Source organism: Elephas maximus, chromosome 21, assembly GCF_024166365.1.
Source record: "Elephas maximus indicus isolate mEleMax1 chromosome 21, mEleMax1 primary haplotype, whole genome shotgun sequence".
NCBI lineage: Eukaryota > Metazoa > Chordata > Mammalia > Proboscidea > Elephantidae > Elephas > Elephas maximus.
Window position 1 is genome coordinate 63,888,868 of NC_064839.1, and position 27,918 is coordinate 63,916,785.

Below are 27,918 nucleotides of genomic sequence, written 5' to 3' on the forward strand. Positions count from 1 at the left end.
CTGTTTCTTTGTTAAAACTTCATTGGCCATCCCGGCCCATCTTATTACCTCTTTCAGCTAAAACATAAAGCACTTAGTATCTTTATCACACATTTACTTAGAACATATAATATGTTAAGTACCCTTGAGGGGCAGACTATGCTTTACAGTTAATCATTTACTACTTTTCTATGCTGTGTTCCCCGAGGTAACATATATCCCCCGCAGTACCTACAGGATGCCCAGAACACTGTCAATGTTTAGTAAATGTTTATGGACTGGCTACGCTACTGTTTCTGACTGTTCCAAGGTCATGCATATGAATGTGGGCTCCTGTCGTCCAAAACAGATCAACTAAAAATTTTGTAAAGGAAAGGGTTGTCGGTTCAAATCTGCCAGGCACTCCTTGGAAACTCTAAGGGGCAGTTCTACTCTGTCCTATAGAGTCACTATGAGTCGGAATCAACTCGATGGCAGTGGGGTTAGGTATCATCATTTTGAGCATGATGAAAATATGATTGCTAACTATTTGATGCCATTTCCAAGCCTCATCTAGTTTTTCTTTTAATTCTGTGAAGGGACAAATGGAGAAATAAAAGTAGGGGACTGACTTAAAGCTTCTCTGAGATCTTTTCTCTGTATTAAAGGGCTTAAAAACCAAACCCGTTGCCATCGACTCTATCCCGACTCATAACTACCCTATAGGACAGAGTAGAATGGCCCCATAGAGTTTCCAAGGAACACCTGGTGGATTTGAACTGCAAACCTTTTGGTTAGCAGCCATAGCACTTAACCACTAAGTCACCAAGGTTTCCACTAAAGGGCTTAAAAACCAAAACCAAACCCACTGCCGTCGAGTTGATTCCTACTCATAGCGACCCTATAAGGCAGAGTAGAACTGCCCCGTAGAGTTTCCAAGGAGCGCCTGGCGGATTCAAACTGTTGACCTTTTGGTTAGCAGCCGTAGCATTTAACCACTATGCCACCAGAGTTTCCGCTAAAGGGCTTAGGTATAGTAAATTTTAAAAATAAGATACAGAACAAATACTCAATGTGTGGTCATGTGTGTATATGTGCATGTCTGTTAGTGTTCATACTCTTCTTTGGTAACCATAGCCTTTTCCATTATCTTACTTAGATTATATATAGAATTTTTCAAATAACTGATGGACTAGGGAATTCCACTCCACCAAGCTATACAATCAGATTTTGATGTATGTCGTATAAGAGAGGTGTTCCTTCTTATCACAGTATACCCAGTTTGGTACAGCAAGTATGACTTCAACATAGAGTTAAAATTCCTCGAAGTTCCACAAAATACAAATCAGAGATTATATATCCTTCCTTAATGATACTTTTCAAATGTCTTCAAATTCCTATGAATTCAAGTGTAATGATATCTGTGCAAAACATTACTTACGAAAAAAATATTGCAGGCAGCCTATTCATTTCTTTAAGTTTTTCCACAAAACAGGGAAACATTCTTCGCTTTTCAATTTCTGCACTGTCAAAAGTTTGAGGCTTAAGGTACTTCAGTAACTGATCCACCTGGATAAAATTTTTATAAGTAATAAGTAGACCATACTTGTGATTTTGAAAACAGGTAACAAAATCAGTTGATATTTGAGACTGAAAACCGAAATAGTGAAAATATAACAACTTACAAAGAAAACAGAATTAAGTCTAAATCCTGCACTAAATATTTTTTGAGAAGCCAAGTGCTTAACCTTTTGTGCCACCAAGGCTGCTAGCTAGTTCAATTTAAGGTAGAATATCATGGCGTGGTAACGGAATTCACATCTTCAAATTCTGAGGAGCTTTATAAAAGGGTGATCCCCTGTACCTAAATAAAGAAATCAGATTCATTTCACATTTATCTCCTATTAAGTAAATCCTACAGGGTCTTAACTACCTTGTCTGGGTCCAGCTGAATCCAACGAATCATTTCCTTTTTCAGTTCCTCTTCGTATTTCCTTGCATCTGCTCTCAGGATGACTACTTTATTTTTAAAGTAACTGAATTCTTCAGGTTCTAACTCCTTGAAAATGAAGACCCAAAAATACCAATGGGAATGGATTCATTATTCTTTCTAACATTTTCCACATACGCTGCTAGAAACTCAATCTATCATACAATTAATGCCCATTTTTTTTCATATTTAGTTAGAGTCAACTGCATATGGGCTGAACAGTTCTTTCTATTTCTAACAGTGGAATATTACATTATCCTGTTCTCATGAGAACCAACACACAAATGATTTTTTTTACATTTGCAAATTATTTTTATAAAATTAAATATATAATTTTAACTGCAGACATTGATTATTTTATATTTTCCTAAAATAAGATGTAATTAAATTTTTAAAAATGAAATAAATGTCAACTTTTGACCTTATTAATATTGTCTTTCTCTTTTTTTTAATTTTATTGTGATTTAGGTGAAAGTTTAGAGAGCAAATTAATTTCAAAAAACAAATGATTTTTAACACAGTATTGCAGTTTGCTTTGGAAAGAAATGAAAACTGCTGAAGTGTTTACTTAAAAAATACATATATGTCTTAACTTGACCAGAGACTCTTATAAGCACTTCACAAATAACAATTCAGTCAGTCTTTACTAGGTGTGATTATATCCTTTTAGCAGAGAAAAAACTGAAAAGGTAGAGTATTTAACTAATTTGCCCAATTCAGCAGCACTGGAACCCCAGAGTCTATGCTCTTAAAAACGAGTTACAGAGAGGCAGAGCCAAGATGGCGGAATAGACAGACTCTTCTGGCGAGCCCTTTTTACAACAAAGACCCGAAAAAAACAAGTGAAACGAGTATATTTGTGACAAGCTGGAAGCCCTGACCATCAAAGGCAAGCTTAGACAACAAACTGAAGGGCAGGGGGAGGGAGAGACTGTTCAGAAGTGGAGAGGAGTTAGCAGACCTGAATCGTGGGGATCCCTCAGGCACCATTGCCAGAATGGCAGTGGTGGAGGCGGTGGGCTGGTACTAGCATTCGGGCACAGTTTCCTCAGGGAGAAGCAGCCAGCCACACAGCCTACTCACACCTCCGGAACCTGAGGAGAAGGGCGCTCTCGGCAAAAGCTAAGTACTTGTGAATATTTTACCACGTCCCCCCTACCCGCAAGCTGGCTTCAGCAGCTGAATCCTTGGGCCTGAGATAGATCCTGGCGAGCACCTAGAGCCCTCCTCTCAGCCTTCAGGAAGGAAAAAATTTGCTACTGGGGGGAAAAGATAATTTGCTAGCTCCATTAACCAGGGGAGCTCAGCATAGAAACGGCTCCTGTCCAGGCACAAACCGTCCATGGACCTTGAGCACTTTTCCCTTCTGCATGGACCTGTGTGGGCCTATTTCCAGAGAAAAGGCCCTTGTTGGCAGACTCCAACCATTTCAGCTGTGCAGTGGGGAGGCGGGTATTTGACGTTTGACATTGCTTTGCCTATTAAACAAGGTCTTCACCTGCCCACATCAGGGACCTAAGGACTGGTAGCTCCACTCAGATCACTCAGCCACCTGTGACAGGGGTCCAAAGATAACTGGTACCTCCCAGTCCTTACGACCAGAAACTTTGGGTGCCCATAGTCCCTCTGCAGAGCCCACCCACCAGCACGCTCTAGGGAACAGACATGCGTTGTCCTCAGAGAAACTTGGGGGCTGGTTCTCAGGCCCCTGCCTTGTTCAGAGTGTGACCCCTACTTCAATCAGATACTGGTATATACGCCAATCACCACTGCCCCTCTAAGACTGTAGGACAGAGCCTGTACCACAACCTTGATATCAGCTACCTGGAAACCTGAGCTGAATTCATACAAGAAAACTGAATGGACTCCTAGACTGATATACCTGATAACAGCTCTAGCCAGCTGGGGACAGGACACCAGAGCTCCAAAGGTGAACATAATCAAGCTAGCTTACTCAAGCAACCCATAGGGGTATACCAAACAAAAGAAAGCAAGCAGCTATGACACAGTAAGCAAGTATAAACTAATACAATAACTTATAGATGGCTCAGAGACAACAGTCAATATCAAGTCACATAAAGAAACAGACCATGATCACCTCAACAGGCTCTCAAAACAAAGAATCCAGGGATCTTCTAGATGAAATTGCATTCCTGGAATTACCAGATGCAGAATACAAGAGTTTAATACACAGAGCCCTTCAAGACATCAGGAAGGAAATGACACGCTACACGGAATAAGCCAAGGAACACACAGATAAAGCAACTGAAGAAATTAGAAAGATAATTCAGGAACATAATGAAAAGTTTAATAAGCTGGAAAAATCCGTAGACAGATAACAATCAGAAATTCAGAAGATTAACAATAAAATTACAGAATTAGACAACTCAATAGAAACAGGAGCAGAATTGAGCTAGTAGAAGCTACAATTTCTGAACTTGAAGATAAATCACTTGGCGTTAATATATTTGAAGAAAAATCAGATAAAAGAATTAAAAAAAATGAAGAAACCTTAAGAATCACGTGGTACACTATCAAGAGGAATAACCTATGAGTGACTGGAGTACCAGAACAGGGAGGGATAACAGAAAATACAGAGAAAATTCTTGAAGATTTGTTGGCAGAAAACCTCCCTGATATTGTGAAAGATGAGAAGATATCTATCCAAGATGCTCATCAAACTCCACATAAGGTAGATCTGAAAAGAAAGTCACGAAGACATATTATAAACAAACTTGCCAAAATCAAAGATAAAGAGAGAATTATAAGAGCAGTGAGGGATAAAAGAAAAGTCACCTACAAGGGAGAGCCAATAGGAATAAGCTCGGACTACTCAGCAGAAACCATGCAGGCAAGAAGGCAATGGGATGACATATTTAAAAAATTGAAGGAAAAAACTTGCCAGCCAAGAATCATATATCCAGCAAAACTGTCTCTTAAATATGAAGGTGAAATTAAGACATTTCCAGATGAACACAAGTTTAGGGAATTCATAAAAACCAAACCAAAACTACAAGAAATACTAAAGGGAGTTCTTTGGTTAGAAAATCAATAACACCGGGTATCGAGCCAAGACTAGAACACTGGGCAAAGCATCCAGAAGTCAACCCAGACAGGGAAATCCAAAAAAACAGAGCAAGATTATTAAAAAAAAAAAGCCCAAAACAGGGTAACAGCAATGTTATTATATAAAAGAAGACAACATTAGAATAATAAAGAGGGACTAAGAAATGTAATCATACACCGTCCATATGGAGAGGAAGATACGGCGATACAAAGAAATAAAAGTTAGTTTTAAATTTAGAAAAATAGGAGTAAATAATAAGGTAACCACAAAGGAGACAAACTATCCTACTCATCAAAATAAAATACAAGGGAAAAATACAGACTCAGCAGAAACAAAATCAACAACAACAAATATGAGGAAAGGACAATATATAAAGAAAATCTACTCAGCACATAAAATCAAGTGGAAAAAGAAACTGTCAATGCAAAAAAAGACATTAAAATGATAGCACTAAATTAATACCTATTCATAATTATGCTGAATGTAAATGGACTAAATGCACCAATAGACAGAGAGTGGCAGAATGGTTTAAAAAACAAAATCCATCTATATGCTGCCAACAAGAGACACACCTTAGACTTAGAGACACAAACTAAAACTCAAAGGATGGAAAAAAATATATCAAGCAAACAACAATCAAAAAAGAGCAGGAGTGGCAGTAATAATTTCTGACAAAATAGACTTTAAAGTTAAATCCATCATAAAGGATAAGGAAGGATACTATATAATGATTAAACAGTCAATACACCAAGAAGATACAACCATATTAAATATTTATGCACCCAATGACAGGGCCGCAATATACATAAAACAAACTCTATCAACATTGAAAAGTGAGATAGACAGCTCCACAATAATAGTAGGAGACTTCAACACACCACTTTCAGCGAAGGACAGGACATCCAGAAAGAAGCTCAATAAAGACACGGAAGATCTAAATGCCACAATCAACCAACTTGACCTCGTAGATGTATACAGAACACTCCACCCACCAGGAACCAAGTATACTTTCTTTTCCAGTGCACATGGAACATTCTCTAGAATAGAGCACATACTAGGTCATAAAGCAAGTCTTAGCAGAATCCAAAACACTGAAATACTAAAAACCATCTTCTCTGATCATAAGGCCATAAAAGTGGAAATCAATAACAGAAAAAGCAGGGAAAAGAAATCAAACACTTGGAAACTGAACAATACCCTGCTCAAAAAAGACTGGATTATAGAAGACATTAAGGATGGAATAAAGAAATTCAGAGAATCCAATGAGAATGAAAACACTTCCTATCAGATCCTTTGGGACACAGCAAAAGCAGTGCTCAGAGGCCAATTTATATCAATAAATGCACACATCCAAAAAGAAGAAAGGGCCAAAATCAAAGAACTATCCCTACAACTTGAACAAATAGAAAGAGAGCAACAAAGGAAACCCACAGGCACCAGAAGGAAACAAACAATAAAAATTAGAGCTGAACTAAATGAAATAGAAAACAGAAAAACAATTGAAAGAATTAACAAGATCAAAAGCTGTTTTTTTGAAAAAACCAACAAAATTGATAAACCACTGGCCAAACTGACAAAAGAAAAACAGGAGAGGAAACAAGTAACCTGAATAAGAAATGAGAGGGGCGGTATTACAACAGACCTAACTAAAATTAAAAAAATCATACCAGATTACTATGAAAAACTACACTCAAACAAATTTGAAAACATAGAAGAAATGGATGAATTCCTAGAAACACACTACCTACCTAAACTAACACAAACAGAGGTAGAACAACTAAATAGACCCATAACAAAAGAAGAGATTGAAAAGGTAATCAAAAAACTCCCAAGAAAAAAAAAGCCCTGGTCCAGACAGCTTCACTGCAGAGTTCTACCAAACTTTCAGAGAAGAATTAACACCACTACAACTAAAGGTATTTCAGAGCATAGAAAAGGACGGAATACTACCAAATTCATTCTATGAAGCCACCATAACCCTGTTACCAAAACCAGGCAAAGACACGACAAGAAAAGAAAATCATGAATGTAAATGCAAAAATCCTGAGCAAAATTCTAGCCAATAGAATTCAACAACATATCAAAAAAATAATTCACCATGACCAAGTGGGATTCATACCAGGTATGCAGGGATGGTTCAACATTAGAAAAACAATTAATGTAATCCACCTCATAAATAAAACAAAACACAAGAATCACATGATTTTATCAATTGATGCAGAAAAGACATTTGACAAAGTTCAACAGTCATTCATGATAAGAACTCTCAGCAAAATAGAAGGAAAATTCCTCAACATAATAAAGGGCATTTATACAAAGCCAACAGCCAACATCACCTTAAATGGAGAGAGCCTGAAAACATTCCCACTGAGATCGGGAACCAGACAGGGATGCCCTTTATCACCACTCTTATTCGACATTGTGCTGGAAGTCCTAGCCAGAGCAATTAGGCTAGATAAAGAAATAAAGGGCGCCCAGATCGGCAAGGAAGAAGTCAAAGTATCTCTATTTGCAGATGACATGATGTTATACACAGAAAACCCTAAGGAATCCTCCAGAAAACTACTGAAACTAATAGAAGAGTTCATCAGAGTATCGGGCTACAAGATAAACATACAAAAATCACTTGGATTCCTCTACACCAACAAAAAGAACACCAAAGAGGAAATCACCAAATCAATGCCATTTACAGTAGCCCCCAAGAAGATAAAATACTTAGGAATAAATCTTACCAGAACTGTAAAAGGCTTATACAAAGAAAACTACTGTACACTTCCACAAGAAAGCAAAAGAGACTTACAAAAGTGGAAGAACATACCTTGCTCGTGGATAGGAAGACTTAACATTATAAAAATGTCTATTCTACCAAAAGCAATCTATACATTTAATGCAATTCTGATCCAAATCCCAACAACATTCCTTAATGAGATGGAGAAACAAATCACCAACTTCATATGGAAGGGAAAGAGGCCTTGGATAAATAAGGCATTACTGAAAAAGAAGAACAAAGTGGGAAGCCTTACTTTACCTGATTTTAGAACCTATTATACCATCACAGTAGTCAAAACAGCCTGGTACTGGTACAACAACAGATACATGGACCAATGGAACAGAATTGAGAATCCAGACATAAATTCATCCACATATGAGCAGTTGATATTTGACAAAGGCCCCAAAACAGTTAAATGGGGAAAAGACAGTCTTTTTAACAAACGGTGCTAGCATAAATGGATAGCCATCTGTGAAAAAATGAAACAAGACCCATGCCTCACTCAGTGCACAAAAACTAACTCAAAATGGATCAAAGGCCTAAATATAAAATCTAAAATGATAAAGATCATGGAGGAAAAAATAGGGACAACGTTAGGAGCCTTAATACACGGCATAAACAGTATAGAAAACATTATAAGGAACATAGAAGAAAAACTAGATAACTGGGAGCTCCTAAAAATCAAGCACCTATGCTCATCCAAAGACTTCGCCAAAAGAGTAAAAAGATTACCTACAGACTGGGAAAAAGTTTTTAGCTATGACATTTCTGATCAGCGCCTGATCTCTAAAGTCTACATGATACTGCAAAAACTCAGCTGCAAAAAGACAACCCAATTAAAAAACAGGCAAAAGGTATGAATAGACACTTCACTAAAGAAGGCATTCAGGTAGCTAACAAATACATGAGGAAATATTCACGATCATTAGCCATTAGAAAAACGCAGATCAAAACTACAATGAGATTTCATCTCACTCCAACAAGGCTGGCATTAATCCAAAAAAACACGAAATAATAAATGTTGGAGAGGCTGTGTAGAGATTGGAACACTTATACACTACTGGTGGGAATGTCAAGTGGTACAACCACTTTGGAAATCGATTTGGCACTTCCTTAAAAAAAAAAAAATAGAACTACCATACGATCCAGCAATCCCACTCCTTGGAATATATCCTAGAAAAATAAGAGCCTTTACACGAACAGATATATGCACACCCATGTTTATTGCAGCACTGTTTACAACAGCAAAAAGATGGAAGCAACAAAGGTGCCCATCAAAGGATGAATGGATAAATAAATTATGGTATATTCACACAATGGAATACTACACATCGATAAAGAACAGTGAGGAATCTGTGAAACATTTCATAACATGGAGGAACCTGGAAGGCATTATGCTGAGTTAAATTAGTCAGTTGCAAAAGGACAAATGTTGTAGAAGACCATTATTATAAGAACTTGAGAAATAGTTTAAACTGAGAAGAAAACATTCTTTTGTGGTTATGAGAGGGGGAAGGGAGGAAGGGTGGGAGAGGGGCATCCACTAATTAGATAAAATTAGATAGTAGATAAGAACTACTTTAGGTGAAGGGAAAGACAACACCCAATACAGGGGAAGTGAGCACAATTGGACTAAACCAAAAGCAAAGAATTTTCCTGAATAAACTGAATGCTTCAAAGGCCAGTGTAGCAGGGGCAGGTGTCTGAGAACCATGGTTTCAGGGGACATCTAAGTCAATTGGCATAATAAAATCTATTAAGAAAACATTCTGCATCCCACTTCGAAGAGTGGCATCTGGGGTCTTGAACGCTAGCAAGCAGCCGTCTAAGATGCATCAATTGGTCTCAACCCAACTGGATCAAAGGAGAATGAAGAACACCAAGGACACAAGGCGATTACGAGCCCAAGAGACAGAAAGGGCCACATGAACCAGAGACTACATCATCCTGAGACCAGAAGAACTAGATGGTGCCCGGATACAACTGATGACTGCCCTGACAGGGAACACAACAGAGAACCCCTGAGGGAGCAGGAGAGCAGTGGGATGCAGACCCCAAATTCTCATAAGACCAGACTTAATGGTCTGACTGAGACTAGAAGGACCCCGGTGGTCATGGCCCCCAGACCTTCTGTTGGCCCTGAACAGGAACCATTCCCAAAGCCAACTCTTCAGACATGGATTGGACTGGACAATGGGTTGGAGAGGGATGCTAGTGAGGAGTGAGCTTCTTGGATCAGGTGGACGCTTGAGACTATGTTGGCATCTCCTGCCTGGAGAGGAGATGAGAGGGTGGAGGGGGTTAGAAGCTGACAAAATGGATACGAAAAGAGAGAGAGGAGGGAGAGAGCGGGCTGTCTCATTACGGGGAGAGTAACTGGGAGTGTGTAGCAAGGTGTATATGGGTTTTTGTGTGAGAGACTGACTTGATTTGTAAACTTTCACTGAAAGCACAATAAAAATTATTAAAAAAAAATAATGCAGTTAGAGAGAGTTTACTGAAAAAAAAAATGAGTTACGCTGCCTTCATCTATACCAGAATAAATGTCTTTCACCAATTTGTTCATCATCAATGTCGGGCAAAGCAGTAACCATAGTATATATATCTGTCTATACATATGTGTACACACACACACCTGCATTCTTGACCCTTCTGGCCAAACATGTACCATAGCATCATAAAGCAGAATGCTTTCTCGAGGTGATAATCCAAGGTCTAAAGGGATTCCATATTTCTTTACCTAAAAATCACAAAACACACATACACAAAAAATTTATTTTATATCGCTAATGCAGATGTATACAAATCTAGAAACTTATTCATTTTTCAAGCAATTTTTACTTACATGATTGACTGTTAGTGCCCCACATGGGTGATAATGTTCGATGACAAAGTCATTATCCTTTATGGAACACACATATTTTTCTAGATCATTGTATCGCTCTTGGTAACGTACTGTAAATACAGGAAAGAAGAGTCAATGTACCTATAGTCCATATGCATGCTTCACTTTTCCTACTGGTCTTTATCTTATATTATCTTCTGTAATTCTTCAGATCCTAGCTTTTAATTACAATTATCTAATTTATTTTTGTATACATTCTTGTAAATCTTGCCTTTGTATAATGGAACATATTTTAAAAAAAAAAAAAAACCATTGCTGTCATGTCAGTTCCAACTCATAGCAACCCTATAATGGAACATAGAATGAATAAATAATCATGCATATGTGTGTGTGTGCATGTGTGTATGTATATATATACATATAATCACATAATTTTTTTATTGTTCTTTAGGTGAAGGTTTACAGAGCAAATTAGTTTCTCATTAAACAATTGATACACATATTGTTTTGTGACTTTAGTTGCCAACCCCATGACGTGTCAACACTCTCCCATTCTTGACATTGTGTTTCCATCTCCATTCATCCACCTTTCCTGTTACCTCCTGCTTTCTCATCCTTGCCCCTGGGCTCCTGTGCCCATTTTTTCTGGTATACATGGTTCAGTTATGTGTATTATTGTCTCTTCTACAGGCCTATTTAATCTTCAGCTAAAGGGTGAACCTCAGGAGTGACTTCAGTACTGAGTTACAAGGGCATCTGGGGTCCATACTCTCCGGGTTTCTCCAGTCTCCACCAGACCAGTAAGTCTGGCCTTTTTTTTGTCATTTGGAATTTTGTTCTACATTTTTCTTCAGCTCTGTCTGGGACCTTCTATTGTGATCCCTGTCACAGCAGTCAGTGGTGGTAGCCAGGCACCATCTAGTTGTGTTGGACTCAGTCTGGTGGAGGCTGTGGTAGTTGTGATCCATTAGTCCTTTGGACTAATCTTTCCTTTGTTTCTTTGGTTTTCTTCATTCTCTCTTGCTTCAGATGGGGTGGAACCAGTAGACATATCTTAGATGGCCACTCAAAAGCTTTTAAGACCCCAGACACTACTCACCAAAATTGAATGTAGAATATTTTCCTTATGGACTATGTTATTCTGATTGAATTAGATGTTCCCTGAGACCACAGTCCCCAGCCCTCAGCCCAATAACTCGATCTATATGGGCGTTTGGATGTGTCTAAGAAACTTCTATGACTTTGCTTTGGTCATAGAAGTATTGTGTACTATCTTACCCTTCACCAAAGTTACCACTTATTTATTGTCTAGTTAGTGTTTTTCCCACCTCACCCCTCCCCCTCCCTCGTAACTATCAAAGATTGTTTCTTTCCGTGCTTAAACCTTTTCATGATTTTTTATAATAGTGGTCTTATACAGTATTTGTGTTTTTGCGATTGACTTATTTCACTCAGCATAATGCCCCTCTAGATTCATCCATGTTGTGAGATGTTTCTCAGATTCAACGTTGTTCTTTATCATTGCATAGTTATTCCATTGTGAGTACGTACCGTAGTTTGTTTATCCATTCATTTGTTGATAGGCACTGAGGTTGTTCCCATCACTTTTGCTATTGTGAATAATACAGCGATGAACATGGGTGTGCATATGTCTATTCATTTGATGGCTCTTATTTCTCTAGGATATATTCCTAGGAGTGGGACTGCGGGATCATATGGTATTTCTATCTCTAGATTTTTAAGGAAGCAACAAATGGTTTTCCAAAATGTTTGTACCATTTTGCATTTCTACTAACAGTGCGTAAGAGTTACAATCTCCCCCTAGCCTCTCCAAAATTTATTTTCTGTTTTTTCTTTTTAATTTTTGCCAGTCATGCCACGGTGAGATGGTATCTCATTGTAGTTTTGATTTCTCCAATGACTAGTGATTGGGAGCATTTCCGCATGTGTCTCTTAGCTGCCTGAATGTCTTTGGTGAAGTGTCTGTTCATATCCATTGCCCATTTTTTAATTCGATTATTTGTCTTTTTGTTGTCGGGATGTTGGATTTTCCTAATTTTGCAGATTAGACCTTTGTCAGGTATGCCATAGCCAAATTTTTTTTTTCCCAGTCTGAAGGTTCTCCTTTCAGTGAATTCTTTTGATGAGCAGAAATGTTTCATTTTTAGAAGATCCCAGTTACCTAGCTAATTTTCTGGTGTTTGTATATTGTTAGTTATAGTTTGTATTCTATTTATGCCATGTATAGGGCTTCTAGCATTGATCCTATTTTTTCTTCATGATCTTTATAGTTTTTTGGTTTTATATTTAGATCTTTGAACCATTTCGAATTAGTTTTTGTGTATAGTGTGAGGTATTGGTCCTGTTTCATTTTTTTGCAAATGGACATCCAGTTTTGACAGTACCATTTGTTAAAAAGACTGTCTTTTCCCCATTTAATGGGCTTTGGGCCTTTGACGAAGATCAGGTGACCCTAGGTGGATGGATTCACATTTGGGTTCTCAATTCTGTACCATTGGTCAACGTATCTGACATTGTACTAGTACCAGGGTGTTTTGACTACCATAGCTGTACGGTAAGTTCTGAGGTTCATCAGTGCAAGGCCTTGTACTTTGTTCTTCTTCTTCAATAATGCCTTACTTATATATACTTTACTTACTTTCTGTATAAAGCTAATGATTAGTTTTTCCATCTCATTAAAGAATATTGTTGGTTTTTGGATCAGGATTGCATTGTACTTGTAGATAGCTTTGGGTAGAATTGACATTTTCACAGTGTTGAGTCTCCCTATCCATGGCATGGTATGTTTTTCCACTGATGTATGTCTCTTTTGGTTACTTGGAGTAGTGTTTTGTAGTTTTCTTTGTATAGGTCTTTTATGTTCTTGGTTAGATTTATTCCTAAGTATTTATTTATTTTTTTAGGGACTATTACAAATAGTATTATTTTCCTTTCCATTTTTTTCTTTATTGGTGTGTAAAAATCCAGCTGATTTTTGTATGCTTATCTTATATACTGTGACTCTGATGAATCTTTCTATTAGTTCCAATAGTTTTCTTGCAGAGTCTTTCTTGTGGTGTTTCTACATAAAATATCATACCGCCTGCAAATAGGGACAGTTTTACTTCTTCCTTGCCAATCTGGATGTCCTTTATTTCTTTTTCTTGCCTTATTGCTCTAGCTAGGATTTCCAGCACAATGTCAAATTGGAGTGGTGATAAAGGGCATCCTCGTCTTGTTCCTGTTCTCATGGGGAATGTTTTCAACCACTCTCCATTGAGAATATGTTGGCTGTTAGTTTTGTGTAGACATCTTTTATTATGTTGAGGAATTTCCCTTCTATTCCTGTTTTATTGAGAGTTTTTATCAGTAATGGGTGTTGGACTTAATCAAAAGCTTTTTTCTATGTTGATTGAGAAGATCATTTGATGCTTTTGTTTTATTTATTTGGTAGATTATGTTGATTGGTTTTCTAATGTTGAACCATCCTTACATACCTGGTATGAATCTCACTTGGACATAGTATACTATTTTTTTGATGTGATACTGAATTCCACTGGCTAGAATTTTGTTGAGAATTTTTGCGTATAAATTCATGACAGATAGTGGTCTGTAATTTTCTTTTTTTGCAGTGCCTTTGCCTGGTTTTGGTATCAGAGTTATGCTGGCTTCACAGGATGAATTTGGAAGTATCCTTTCCTTTTTTATGTCCTGAAATAATTTGAGTAGTATTGGTGTAAGCTCTTCTCTGGATGTTTGGTAGAATTCTCCAGTGAAGATGTCTGGGCCAGGATGTTTTTTATTCCCCCTTCAGTGTTTTCTCTTATTATGGATCTGTTCAGATTTTCAAACTCAGTTTGTGTTAGTTAGGTAGATAGTATGTTTCTAGAGATTTGTCCATTTTCTCTAGGTTTTCTAATTTGTTGGAGTGTAGTGCTCTGTTATGATCCTTTTTATTTTAGTTGGGTCTGTTTTAGTGTTCCCCATTTCATTTCTTATTTGGGCTATTTGCTTCCTCTCCAGTTTTTCTTTTGCCAGTTTGGCCAATGGTTTGTTGATTTTGTTGATCCTTTTGAAGACGGTTCCTCTCGTTCTGCCTGCTTCCATCAGAGGACTGGATGAAGTCAGAGAGTTCTTTCTCTTCCTGAAACACATGCAAGCTGATGTTGGCTCTGCGTTCTCTTAGTGGAGAAGAATGAAAAGTTACACTCAATGTACTGTGGATAGACACTTGGGTTTGCTAGGATTGCAATATGCACTTTGTTATCCCTGGGCGTCAATGTGCTCTCACAATCTCTTAACACTAACACTACGTAGTTGTTCCTTTGCTAGGACAGGGGCTACCACAATGTAGTTTGAACTGGAGGACTTGAACTGGAGGAATCACCGTCATACATGAGCTATACCTCAACATAATATCTTATAAATAATGAATGGGTAGGATTTTGTCAGACGTAGAGCAAGGTAAGAATGAAAGATAGGTCATTGTAGAAAAAGAAATTGAAAATCAAAGGTAAGCTTTGGTGAACAGTTAATAATCTAAATGTCAGGAAATTCATGAAAAAGAAGACTCCCGGCATATGAAACAGGAATGATAGCATGGAAGTAGACCATGGGGGAAATAGGATCTTTGAGACAATAATTTCTCAGAGGGCTAAAACTGCCTGTAGATATGCTTTTTTAATTTTAATTTTTTCCTACAAAATGAAAAGTGAAACAGTTATCTTGCTACTACTCCATCCTTAATCATACTGAAACTGTGCAGGGATTTTACATTATACTGAAATAGATAATCTTGAGGAAAAGCTTGACCATCGAGTTTAATAGACCCACTATTAGTTGTGTGGACTTTATCAGCTTACTTATCTTCCTAGAACTTAGTTTCCTGCTCTGTAAATAAAAATAAAATGGACTTCTTTTCAGGGCTATAGAATGAACTAAATTGTTTTGCATACACAAGAGACCCTAATATGATGCAACAGTTCCTGGATGCCATAAATGGTTTACATTCAGCTGGTGATAACGGAAAGGTTGGTGGTTTGAACCCACTCCATGGTACCACAGAAGAAAAGGCCTGGTAATCTGCTTTTTAAAAAATTTCAGCCAAGACGATGGTATGGAGCAATCCTACTCTTTAACACATGGGGTCGCCATGAGCTGGAATCAGCGTGATAGCATAAGGCAACAACATCAACAATATGATGCAAGCACATAGAGTGTGCTCAGTACTTCTGAGCTCCCCTTCTCTCATGTTAAGATATCCATACCCAATCTAACTCGGTAAGATGGCTTTTCTATCCTTTTGCTTTGTTGTTTCTTTAAATGTTTCATGGCATTTTGTGACGCACCAGAATCTTCCATTGTGCTCTCAACATCTTGCCAGTATCTTTTTATTAGCACCAACCATCTAGTTATAAAAATAAAGGTATTATTGTCACAGAAAAACAAATACACATCATTTGTCTTTAAATTAAAAAAAAAATCATTTCAAAGTGATTTTATGAAAATAAAAATTGTCTAAATTCTGAATATATTCTAAAGCTATTTGTATAGTACATAGTTTAATAAATTTTTTTATTTCAACCAAACACCAAAGACTGATACTGTCAGGTTCCGTATAAATTGTACTGCCCAAATAGAGTGGTCATTTCCATTTCTGTTAGATAAATGTTGACCCATTTTGAAAACTCTTCTTGAAGTTTTACATGGGGAGGTTAGTAGTATGGATAGGATATTCGACAGATAGTTTTAAACTTCCTTATGCTGCTCTACAAGAATTTAACTATCAAAGTATAAAAAAAAAATTTTATCATTTTTACATAAAATTCATGAGGGCACAGGTAAGTATATGTAATTATATTGTATCAAAGAATGAGAAGGGATGCTTTCTAGTTAAACATAACCAAAATCAAAGGATATAAATCTCAGTCGAAAAGGTTTTTGCACACTGTTTTGTTTTAGAGATTATTGGAATTAACCTGTGACTGTAAAAATTACCTATCCATTCATAGCAACAATACAAAATTCAGGCTTACTCAGTAAGATCTTCAGGATTACTGATAGTAGCAGAAAGTGCCAAAAAGGGACACCGAATCATAACAAGCAGATGCTCCCAAACTTCTGCTCCAATTTCTCCTCCAAGACAGTGAACCTGTTGATATATAAAAATAGGTTTAATATAAATCAGTTTAAACTTCTCTAAAATTTTCAGAGGTTATACTACCAGGATCTAGCATTTCCTTCTCCTTCATTCGGTAATATTCATTCATCCACTGGCAAAGTGGGTCAATGAATCCAGCATGCTTTTGAGCAAAATTAACATGAATTAGAGACTTTTACTGATAATAAATCAAGATATGACTTGTTCTATCCTACACTGTAATAGCTGAATTATTAAAAAAAGATTACTACATACCCTAGTAATAAAAATTCATAAATAAGAAAAAAGATGAGCAAAAGGATAAATGGTTTATGTAATATTTCAAAACAAAATATTGGCTAAATTACAGAGATTGTCATAAAAAGAAAGATAGTAAGATGAAGAAAAACCTCTATAAAAATAAATACTCACTCATATGTCACTAATCCCACCACTGAAATATAGACAAAAAATGTTTATGAAACACATTAACTTGAAATAAATTTGTTCAGGCTGTAACTCAGTCTGCAAATGTACATACAGAACTTATTCTATAATAGTCAGAAATCAAGAGAAAGTCTAAGGGTCCCCCGACTGCAAACGGGGACAAGTGCAGTCATATACTCATTCATCATTAACTCGCCAACATGATATGTACAATTAATAAAAATATATGAAAACAAGAGCAACCCTGGTAGACTTGATTTTGAATATTTTCTGTAAAATTCTCAATGAATAGTAAATCTTTAAAATTAGATCCCTACGAATGTTACACCCTATTTTTAATAAAACATGAATGAAACCAAATAACGCAATTTCAAAAGGCCTATGGTTATGAGTTATCTCTGATTTTTACTAAAGAAATTGTCCTTTATTGATCACTATAAAGCAGGCAGGAGCCCTGGTGGCACAATGGTTTATACACTCGACTGCTAACGGAAAGGTTGGTGATTCAAACCAACAGCTGCTCCGTGGGAGAAATATGTGGCAGTCTGCTTCCATAAATACTACTGCCTATGGGGCAATTCTGCCCTGTCCTATAGGGTTGCTGTGAGCTGGAATCAACTTGAAGGCAATGAGTTATAAAGCAGGCACAGTGGAGAGGTAAATGGAAGCTTTTGCGGAGCTTTTAGAAAAATAAAACAAAAAGAAAAGAAGAACACATGCAAAGAAAATCAGAAATATATTGGTAACAAGGATATTTTAATACAGTGCAACACTTATGAATGTGTGTTTGATATGTCAAAGAATAATTGATAAATAAGTGATGAGTGTGGAATTTATAATGCTGAAGTGACAACTCTTGATAATATTTAACCAAAAATGCATAAGAAAAGAAGTAAAATAATTTGACATAAACATTCTGCAGCATTTAAATTCAGCGTTATGTTTGAGGACATTAAATCTCATCTTTTGACTGTAGAAATGGCTCTATAACTCTGTGCTGCAAAGTGACACAGCGATAATAGTGCAACAAAGGGGAGCAGATTTCTGGAGGTGCTAATTTTGACTCTGTTATTAAAATTGTGAAAACTTGGGAAAACTAGCTACATTGCCTTTGTGTCTATTTTGTACTCATTATAATAGTACCTACTTTACAGTGTCTCTCTGAAGAGTAAATGGCTTTAGAGCTAGAAATTGTTTAGAATAAATGCCATAGTAAATATTAAAAAATATGGTAGCTGTTTCATTTTAAATGTATGCCAATATATGTAGAAAATTATTTATATCTGAGTCAATTTTTGCATTATTTTTTCCCCTGTCTTATTGTGAAATATAACATTAAATTATATAAAACATGAATTTTCAGATTAACACAGTTTTATAAAACAAACATCTCTGTAACTATTCCTATGTTGTTGTTGTTAGGTGCTGTCGAGTAGTTCTGACTCCTAGCGACCCTAAGTACCACAGAACGAAACACTGCCCAGTCCTGTGTCATCCTTACAATCGTTGTTATGCTTGAGCCCATTGTTGCAGTCACTGTGTCAGTTCATTTCATTAACAGCCTTCCTCTTTTCTCTGACCCTGTACTTTACCAAGCATGATGTCCTTCTCCAGGGACTGATGCCTCCTGACAACATCTCCAAAGTATAGAAGATGCAGTTTAGCCATCCTTGTTCCTAAGGAGCATTCTGGTTGTACTTCTTCCAAGACAGATTTGTTCATTCCTTTGGCAGTCTATGGTATATTCAATATTCTTCACCAACACCACAATTCAAAGGCGTCAATTCTTCTTCAGTTTTCCTCATTCACTGTCCAGCTTTCATGTACATATGATGTGATTGAATATACCATGGCTTGCGTGAGGCGCACCTTAGTCTTCAAGGTGACATCTTTGATTTTCAACACTTTAAAGAGGTCCTTTGCAGTAAATCTGCCCAATGCAATGCGTGTCTTGATTTCTTGACTGCTGCTTCCGTGGGTGTTGATTGTGGATCCAAGTAAAATGAAAACCGTGAGAACTTCAATCTTTTCTCTGTTTATCAGGATGTGGCATATCGGTCTAGTTGTGAGGATTTTTGTTTTCTTTATGTTGAGGTGTAATCCATACTGAAGGCTGTGGTCTGTGATCTTCATCACTAAGTGCTTCAAGTCCAAGCAAGCAAGGTTTTGTCATCTGCATAGCACAGGCTGTGAATGAGTCATCCTCCAATCCTGATGCCCGGTTCCTCTTCATATAGTCCAGCTTCTCAGATTATTTGCTCAGCATACAGATTGAATAGGTATGGTGAAAGGATACAACCCTGTCACACACCTTTCCTGACTTTAAACCACACAGTATCCCCTTGTTCTGTCCAAACAAATGTCTCTTGATCTATACACAGGTTCCTCATGAACACAATTAAGTGCTCTGGAATTCCCATTATTCTCAATGTTATCCATAATTTGTTATGATCCACACAGTTGAATGTCTTTCCACAGTCATCAGTGCTCTATGTATTCTATTATATGACCACGTTGTAGTTATTCTAGACCTTTGAGTTAATTCTGACTCATAGCGACCTTTTAGGACAGAGTAGAACTGCCCCATGGGGTTTCCCAGACTGAAATCTTTATGGAAAAATATTACCAGGTCTTTTCTCTTGTGGAGCCACTGGTGGGTTCAAACTGCCAAACTTTCGGTTGGCAGCCAAGTGCTTAAACATTGTGCCACCAGGGCTCCTTGTATGAACATACCACTCTGTTTTTTTGTTTTTGTTTTGTGGTTCTTTGTTATTTCTACTGTGATGGACATATGAGTTGTTTCCAATTTTGTGCTACCACTAATAATGCCACTATGAACATTTTACTTGTGTCTCCTGGTCCATATGTGTAAGAGTTTTTAAATTCAGTTTCATTTTTGAAGACTTTAGGTCTTATTTTTCTAGTTCTAGGGTAGATTCAAAAGAGTGGAATTCCTTGTTCATGAAGTATTGTCATTTTCATTGGGTTTTGTCAAATTTATTTCCCAAGTTGTACCAAGCAGCAGTGTATGAGCCTTTCCACTGCCCCACATCCTCTGAAACACTTAATACTGACAGGTGCTAATTTTCACTAATGTGGTGGATGTGTCTCTTTGTGGTTTTAATTTGTGTTTTTGCTGAGTTCCTTTTCAGTCATGTATTGGACATTTGGATATACCCTCATGTAAGTGGATTTTTCTTATTAATTAAAATAAAATCTTCATACATCCTGAATGGAAGTTCTTTTTCAGTTATAAATTGCAAATACCCCACACTCAGTGGCTTGTCTTTTCATTCTCTCAATGATACCTTTTGATGAATACAAGTTCTTAATTTTAATATTGTCAAATTTCCTCATCCATTCCTCTGAGTTTGTGTTTTTTATGTCTTGTTCACAAAGTCTTTCTAGACTCTAAAATCATGAAGATAAACTCTTCAGAGTATGCTTACTTTTAATTTATATGGAATCGATTTCTATGTATGATGTGATAAGGTGATTTAATTTCATTTTTAATTTCATTTTTTTCCATATGGATCATCAGTTTTGTCAGTACTACTTAGAGGGTAGTTTTTTATATAAAATTTCTGTATACATGTGGTTCTGTTTCTCAGGCCCATTGGTCTATGTGTTTATCCTTGTTTCAATATATATTGCCTTAATTACCTTAAGACTACAATAAATATCGATATCTGATAGAGCAAATTTACCCACCTTGGTCTTCTTTTTCAAATGTATGATTTTGTTCTTTTGCATTTTCATGTAAATTTTAGCATCAAATAATCAACCCCATTACACACACACACACACACACACACACTGCAGAAGGAGAGAAAAAGAAAAATCTGTAGGTTGTGATTTGGGGCTTTAATAATATATGTCCAAATTGATCTACATAATTATAATTGTAATATTAAATTATAATTATATTATTAGATATAATTATAATGTTAAATTTTCCAGTACAAGAAACTGGACTGTTTCTCTTCCATACCATTCTACTTATTTTATTTTTGTTAAAATATCATTTAGTGAAGTTTGAAAATTTCTTTATAAAAATCTTGCACAAATTTCTAAAGATTTATTCCAAAGTACTCCATCTATTTTATGTATTATAAATGCTATTTAAAATGCTTATATATTTAATTTTCTCAGGGTGTTGCTGACATTAAAATTATTCATTAATCTGAATGTTCATGGATCAAAAATATAAGGATATGTTTTTGACCTAAATGTAATTATGCAAGAGAGACAAAACAAAAAATTCCATGATGGTTAAGATTATGTATCAACTTGGCTAGGCCATGATTCTCAGTGGTTTGGAAGATCTTATGTATGCATCCTCCATTTTGTGATCTGATGTGAGCAGCTGATCAGTTGAAAGGAGAGTTTCCTTGGAGTTGTGGCCTGCATTCAGTACATACAGATGTTCTGGCAAAGCTTGATCTCTCTCGATTCAGCCTCTGACTTGTCATCCTCTGACCTTTGGTTCTTGGGATGTGAGCCAGTAGCCTGCCATTTGGCCTGCCAATTTTGGATTCTTCAGCCCCTGCAACCAAGTGAGTCAGGAGAACCCTCTAACCTCACACTTGACCCACAGATTTGGGACCTGCCAGTCTCCACAACTGTGTGAGCCAATTCCTTGAAATAAATCACTCTCTATATATGTATGTATGTGTATATATATATATATATATATACACCCTTCATTGGTTTTGCCCTTCTAGAAAACCTAGCTTTTTTTTTTAAGATAAGTAGTAAAGAAAAAAAAAAAAAAAAAACCGTTGAAAACTAAGAAATATACTTCTAAATAACCCATGGATCAAAGAAGAAATCCAGAAGGGAATTAAAATATATTTTGACTTGAATGATAAAAATAATAAAATAGTATTTTAAGATTAATGTATAGATACATATATTAGGAAAGAACTGAAAATTAATGTTCAAATTACATGTCATTTTCCTAAATTTTGTAGCCTCTCCCTTTTGTTTCTTGCTCCTTTTTCTCTGTTTGCTTTGTTTTTGTTGTGGTTGGTGCTTATATTTTGCTTTTTGTTTCCTGCCTGGTAGTGTTCATCAGAGCAAATCTAGCTAGGTGTATGAAGCCTTTTTACTCAGCCTTCAAGCTAATTTTTATCCAGCCGTCCCTGTCTAATTTTAGCCATCAATGTACCTGGTGGTAAGGAAGTAGGAAAGTATCCCTTAAAAGATAGCCGATTCAATGGGATAAAAGTTCTTTGGCTAAAAGAAAGAAAAAAAAAAGTCTATTGGCACCCTGGTGGGCTGTTGTTGCCTGCTATCAAAAAGGTCAGCAGTTCAAATTCACGAGCCACTCTTTGGTAACCCTATGGAGCAGTTCTACTCTGTCCTATAGGGTCACTATGAGTCAGAATCAACTCGACAGCAACAGGTTTAGGCTTTTTTTTTTTTTTTTTTTTGGTTTATTGCTAGTCAGTCAATGATATCAGTCAAAGACATGATCTCTAAGATACTTTTCTCTGCCACTATTTCACTCTTAATCTCAACATTTTTAGCCATTTTTTCAATTCCCGGCTCCTTCCAGATCTATTCGTTACCACTGGCACATAAGCTCTAGTCCTTTCATAAACTGGGTTAACACTTATTTTAATGATATTCATGTGAATGCCATCTCTATTACAGGAAGAACTTACACACACTATGTTATTGCCAAAAATTATCTAGTTGAGGTAATGGATAGTGACATACCTCATCAAATATGACGTATCTAATCCTTTTCACCCACTTTTGGCTGTGAGGTGATAGCAAGAGTATTTCAAAACACTGGGGCACTGTCACCAATATCTGTCAAAAAACATCGGAGAACCATTAAGATGATTCTTTGATAAAGATTAGTTTTAACATTTGGCATTAATAAGGAAATTTAGATGACACAGTATGTTTACAATGACATTTCCCTGTTTAGTCAACAATTGCACTTATATAAAGGTAAATGAATTTGTGTAAAACATCCCTGTGTATGTTGCAGTTGATGCAACTTATTTCATTTAAAAATATTCTCCCACACATTACACTGGGAATATAAAATCAACAAAATTTGAAACCTTCAGTGTTATAATAAGCTGCTTATTCATGTTGAAATTTCAGAAAAGAAGAGCATTCTATTTTTAGCAGAAAAGATAATAGTTTGAAAGTTAACCAAAGTATTAAATGGGATAAATCATATAAATAACTTGCTCAAATATACATTCATCAGAGTAATTTTAAATTTAACTTATCATCACAGTACAACCTTGAAATGCCTAACTGCAGTGCAATAATATGGGTAAATATATGTATGTATGTGCATACACACACACACACACACACACACACACGGTTGTTGTTTGCTGCCTGCGAGTCAGTCCCTGACTCATGGCAATCCCATGCACAACAGGATTGGATCATTGTGATCCATAGGATTTTCATTGGCTGGCTTTTGGAAGTAGATCACCAGGCCCATGTTAGTCTAGAAGCTCTGCTGAAAACTGTTCGGCATCATACCAACACACGGCCTCCACCGACAGACAAGTGGTGGCTGTGTTTGAGTAGCACTGGCCAGGAATTGAACCTGGGGATCACTCAAGGAAGGTGAAAATTCTACCACTGAACCACCACGGGCAATATATATATATATATATTTACACACACACACACATCTCACATATATATACACACAGACACCATTATTCATCATGTGTGCATGCGTGTGACATACCTGACAATTGAAGGTGTCATGACGGTAATCTCTTGTAAAAACTCCACACACCGCTAGTCCTTTTGGCAGTGCCTTGTTAAATAAATTGCATACAGTTCCCACCACTTGATTAACAAGAGCCTTAAGTCATAAAAGACACAATAAACTGTTATTCTGTAATTATTGACAAAACCAAAAAATTTATGTAAAGTAGACCATCTGGAACAGTTTAAGAGTAAAGAAAAGACAGTACTGATTTTATATAACTTTCTTTATTAAATAAAATAATAATTTTGTATGAAATGCTTCCTACCAGCTCTAGTCTAGTCTAACACTTACTTAACATAAAATATATCACACACAGAGTTTACTCATGTTATGTCTAGAAAGCAACCCCCCCCAAAAAAATTTTATGCCACATTAGCAAGGTGTGTATTTCCACAGACAAAATTAGATAATGTTTTGATTATCATAAAATACTCTATTACAAAATCTAAATTGCTATGCACATTACTCAATTTTGCTATCCTCAATTCCCTCATCAGTAAACTGAGAGGACTGGATCCTCTGGCGGAGATGTCTCCTCTCAACATGAGCATTCTGGTTCTGCTCTCCTCTCCATTCACCTTTAAGACTGGCAATTAAATATTCTCCTACAGAAAGTGAGAGGGAGGAACACCCCGAATCTTTTCATAAATGAAGAGAAAACTCCTGATTTAGTCAAGAGTCACTTGATTTTATTTTGTGCATGTTGCTGAAAAGGAGGACGTCTATAGCCCCTTGCAACAATCAGGAATTACTTTACAGAGCATCCAACCACCTGTACCCAATGCCATAGCCTGACATTCAACTCATGTCAACTCCAGGTATTACAGAGTAGAGCTGTACCATAGGATTTTCTTGGCTGTCATCTTTATGGAAACAGATCACCAGGCCTTTCTTCCATAGTGCCCATTGGTGGGTTTGAACCACCAACCTTTCAGTTAGGAGGCAAGTGTAAACCCAGGGACCCCAATCTAACCACAGAGCTGGTAAAACTGAGAACAACTGTTCTATCTCCCTCTGATCATCCATAATTTCTTAAGCCACGCAACCCTGCTACAGATTTCAAACGTTTTGCTTTAGCAGGATTCTCAAAACTGTCAAGTCCTGTCTTATAATAAGAGCTGAGGCTAAATTAATAAGAAGGCTTAGGCACTGGCATGAATAAAAATAATCGCTAGTGGTACTACATATTGATCATCATTCTTACCTAGACGGTATTTTAGAAGATTTACCTGCTTATCTCATTTAGTGCTCAGAACAATTGTTTGCAGATGACGAAACTAAGGTAAGAAACTGGCCCAAGTCAACACAGTGTATGAGCCCTCAAACCTCTGACTGTGTAACTTTGGAGCCTGTACACTGTGGTACCTCCCTATGATTTAGGATGCATGACTACAGCTGAGAAAAATTACCATAGGATATAGAGTGCCATATGGACAAGATACCTTTGTTGGAGCAACGTATACAACCACCCCTTCGTCACTCTCTCTCAGCACTTTCTCCATGCAGTAATAAGAAGCATAGGTTTTCCCGGATGAAGTTGGAGCCACGATCACAGCAGACTCATTATTATCTACAACATCAAGAAGTTCCCTCTAAATAAGAGGAAAAAAATCATATTTTAGATTGAAAATACATATTTAATGTTAAATTTTAATTTAACTTCAATTACATCTAAAGCTAATTACTATTCACAGTTCCTTCTGAGACACATCAATATTCAAAATGGACAGTTGCTTACGGGAATCGCCAGTTTCTGTTCTTTTGTAAATAATTCACTTCCCAAAGTCGCCTATAAAACTCCTCACTTAGATTTTTTTAAAAAATCCTGATAAGACAGACCCCCACACATCCATCAGCTTGGTGTTTTCAATTGCCTCATATGCATGCAAAAGCTGGGCAATGAATAAGGGAGATGGAAGAATTGACCCTTTTGAATTATGGTGTTGGTGAAGAATATCGAATATACCATGGACTGTAAAAGAACGAACAAAGCTATCTTGGGAGAAGTACAGCCAGAATGCTCCTTAGAAGCAAGGATGCCAAGACTTTGTGTCACATACTTTGGACATGTTATCAGGAGGGACCAGTCCCTGAACAAGGACATCATGCTTGGTAAAGGGTCAATGAAAAAGAGGAAGCCCCTCAAAGAGATGGATTCATACAGTGGATACAACAATGAGTTCAAACATAGTAAACTGTTGCCAAATTTTTACTCCAAGATATATGCTTTAATAGAACCTATAGCTATATCATTTAATAGATCTATCATTTAATAGCACTTACAGCTATCCTTTAATAGAACCTATAGATCTTGGATTAAAAACCAGACAATCTTAACCACTATACTATGTAATTATCACTTAATTTCCCATATAAAATGTAGTGCCTGATGTTTAATAATACATATTTGGCAACAATTTACTTTTTTTTTAAGTAGTGGTGCTTTCAGATTGTCCAAATGTTAAACAGCAGAGTCATTCATAATATATCATAAACATATGGCCTATTATATATATTTTTTTTTTATTCCAATTGACTCTTTGCTGGGTTCCTTTATCTGTTAGATAAAGGCATGGTTTACTTTCATTGTCATAAAATGATTTACATTCCACAATTAGTTCCATGCAATGAGGTCCAAACCAATTGCTTCCCTGGAGTTTCTTTGCTTTTTCAGGCTACAGATCTTTTAGATAAATACCTGCCATGTGTCTGGTATGAAATGATGCACCCTGGGATCAGGATCACTTCTTTCTTCTCGAAATAAGTACGGGCCCATGTGTGTTAACTGAAACCGCGCTGCTCCCACGCAAACTGAATATTTAGAAATATCCTTTTCAGTAATGGACTCTTTTACCTAAAATATACATTGTATATTATGATTTCAGGTGATTTTATAATTTTAAACCTGGGCATGGAAAATTTACTACCAATCATATTATAGTTTGATTTATTTCATGTTTCTTTCAATATCTTACACATCCTAAATAAGCTTTATAGCACAATTCACAGTAAATAAGGGAGAGTAATATTTTTATTCCATTTAATGCATTCGCTCTTCTGACACAAAAATTAATAATAGGAAATATAGTATTTTCACTATAAGGTTCAGAAAAATGCTGATGTATGTGGCAGAGCCATGTTCTAGAAGAATATATTTCAATACAACACACAAAATTACTTTCTAATTACAATATGTGTATCCTTGATCATTGCTAACAATGAACAATTCCTCCCCCTCCCCCCCAAAAAAAACTGTGTTTCAGTTAAGGAACTCATACTAATCTTAAAAGGGTGTCTTTGGTAAAGCAAATTTTCTTATATGGACCCATGTAATTAGTGTGTATTATCTGACAAATAAAATTTTACTCAAAGTATGCTACTCGATGGTAAGCAACTACTACCACTAAGAAACCCACCATCACAACAAATTCACACACGTGTCATAACTTCCATTCTTAAAATTTTGATAACTCTTAAATATGGTAATATCAGCAGAGCTTGGAAAATGAGAATTTATATATTGAGGTGCCCTAGTTGCGAATCAATCCTGAGGCATGTTTTGAAACATTGATGGCTGGAAGTAGGAAAAACTTCCACTTAAATATTTCCAAATACATATTATTTTTAATTGCCAGTATTTTTTCCCCCCATTTATGTTCCGATTTACGGGGAAAAAAAAAAAAAAGAACTTCTGTTACCCAAAGATAAAACAAATATTCTTTCCAGATCTGGAGTGATTTCAAACAGTAGGTAGCTAGATTTCTGTCTGTCATCATCCTCGTCAACACATTTTCTTTTAAAGGGAACTGCTTTCCTAGAGCTTATAAGTTTATTTTAGGAAAATCCTTTCTTCTGATTTCCAGGGACATCAAAGAAATGGACAATCACGATCCTTCCTCTGTGGGAAAGAAAGCTATATGGCCTTGTAGTATGAGGCAGGGA

At 36.5% G+C, this 27,918-nt stretch overlaps 1 protein-coding gene across 1 annotated transcript in view; it reads right to left on the minus strand.

Annotated features, from left to right (window-relative positions):
- Positions 1–27,918, minus strand: part of LOC126064644 (probable ATP-dependent RNA helicase DDX60) — a 98,534-nt gene that overhangs the window by 43,046 nt on the left and 27,570 nt on the right. Inside the window, exons 6-15 of the mRNA XM_049863821.1 lie at positions 26,675–26,830; positions 25,419–25,568; positions 23,950–24,069; positions 22,941–23,036; positions 16,666–16,781; positions 15,898–16,037; positions 10,631–10,740; positions 10,421–10,525; positions 1,892–2,017; positions 1,400–1,527 (exon numbers count right to left, since the gene is read on the minus strand). Of these exons, the coding sequence (XP_049719778.1) occupies positions 1,400–1,527; positions 1,892–2,017; positions 10,421–10,525; positions 10,631–10,740; positions 15,898–16,037; positions 16,666–16,781; positions 22,941–23,036; positions 23,950–24,069; positions 25,419–25,568; positions 26,675–26,830 (1,247 nt within the window). The remainder of the gene's footprint in view (positions 1–1,399; positions 1,528–1,891; positions 2,018–10,420; positions 10,526–10,630; positions 10,741–15,897; positions 16,038–16,665; positions 16,782–22,940; positions 23,037–23,949; positions 24,070–25,418; positions 25,569–26,674; positions 26,831–27,918) is intronic.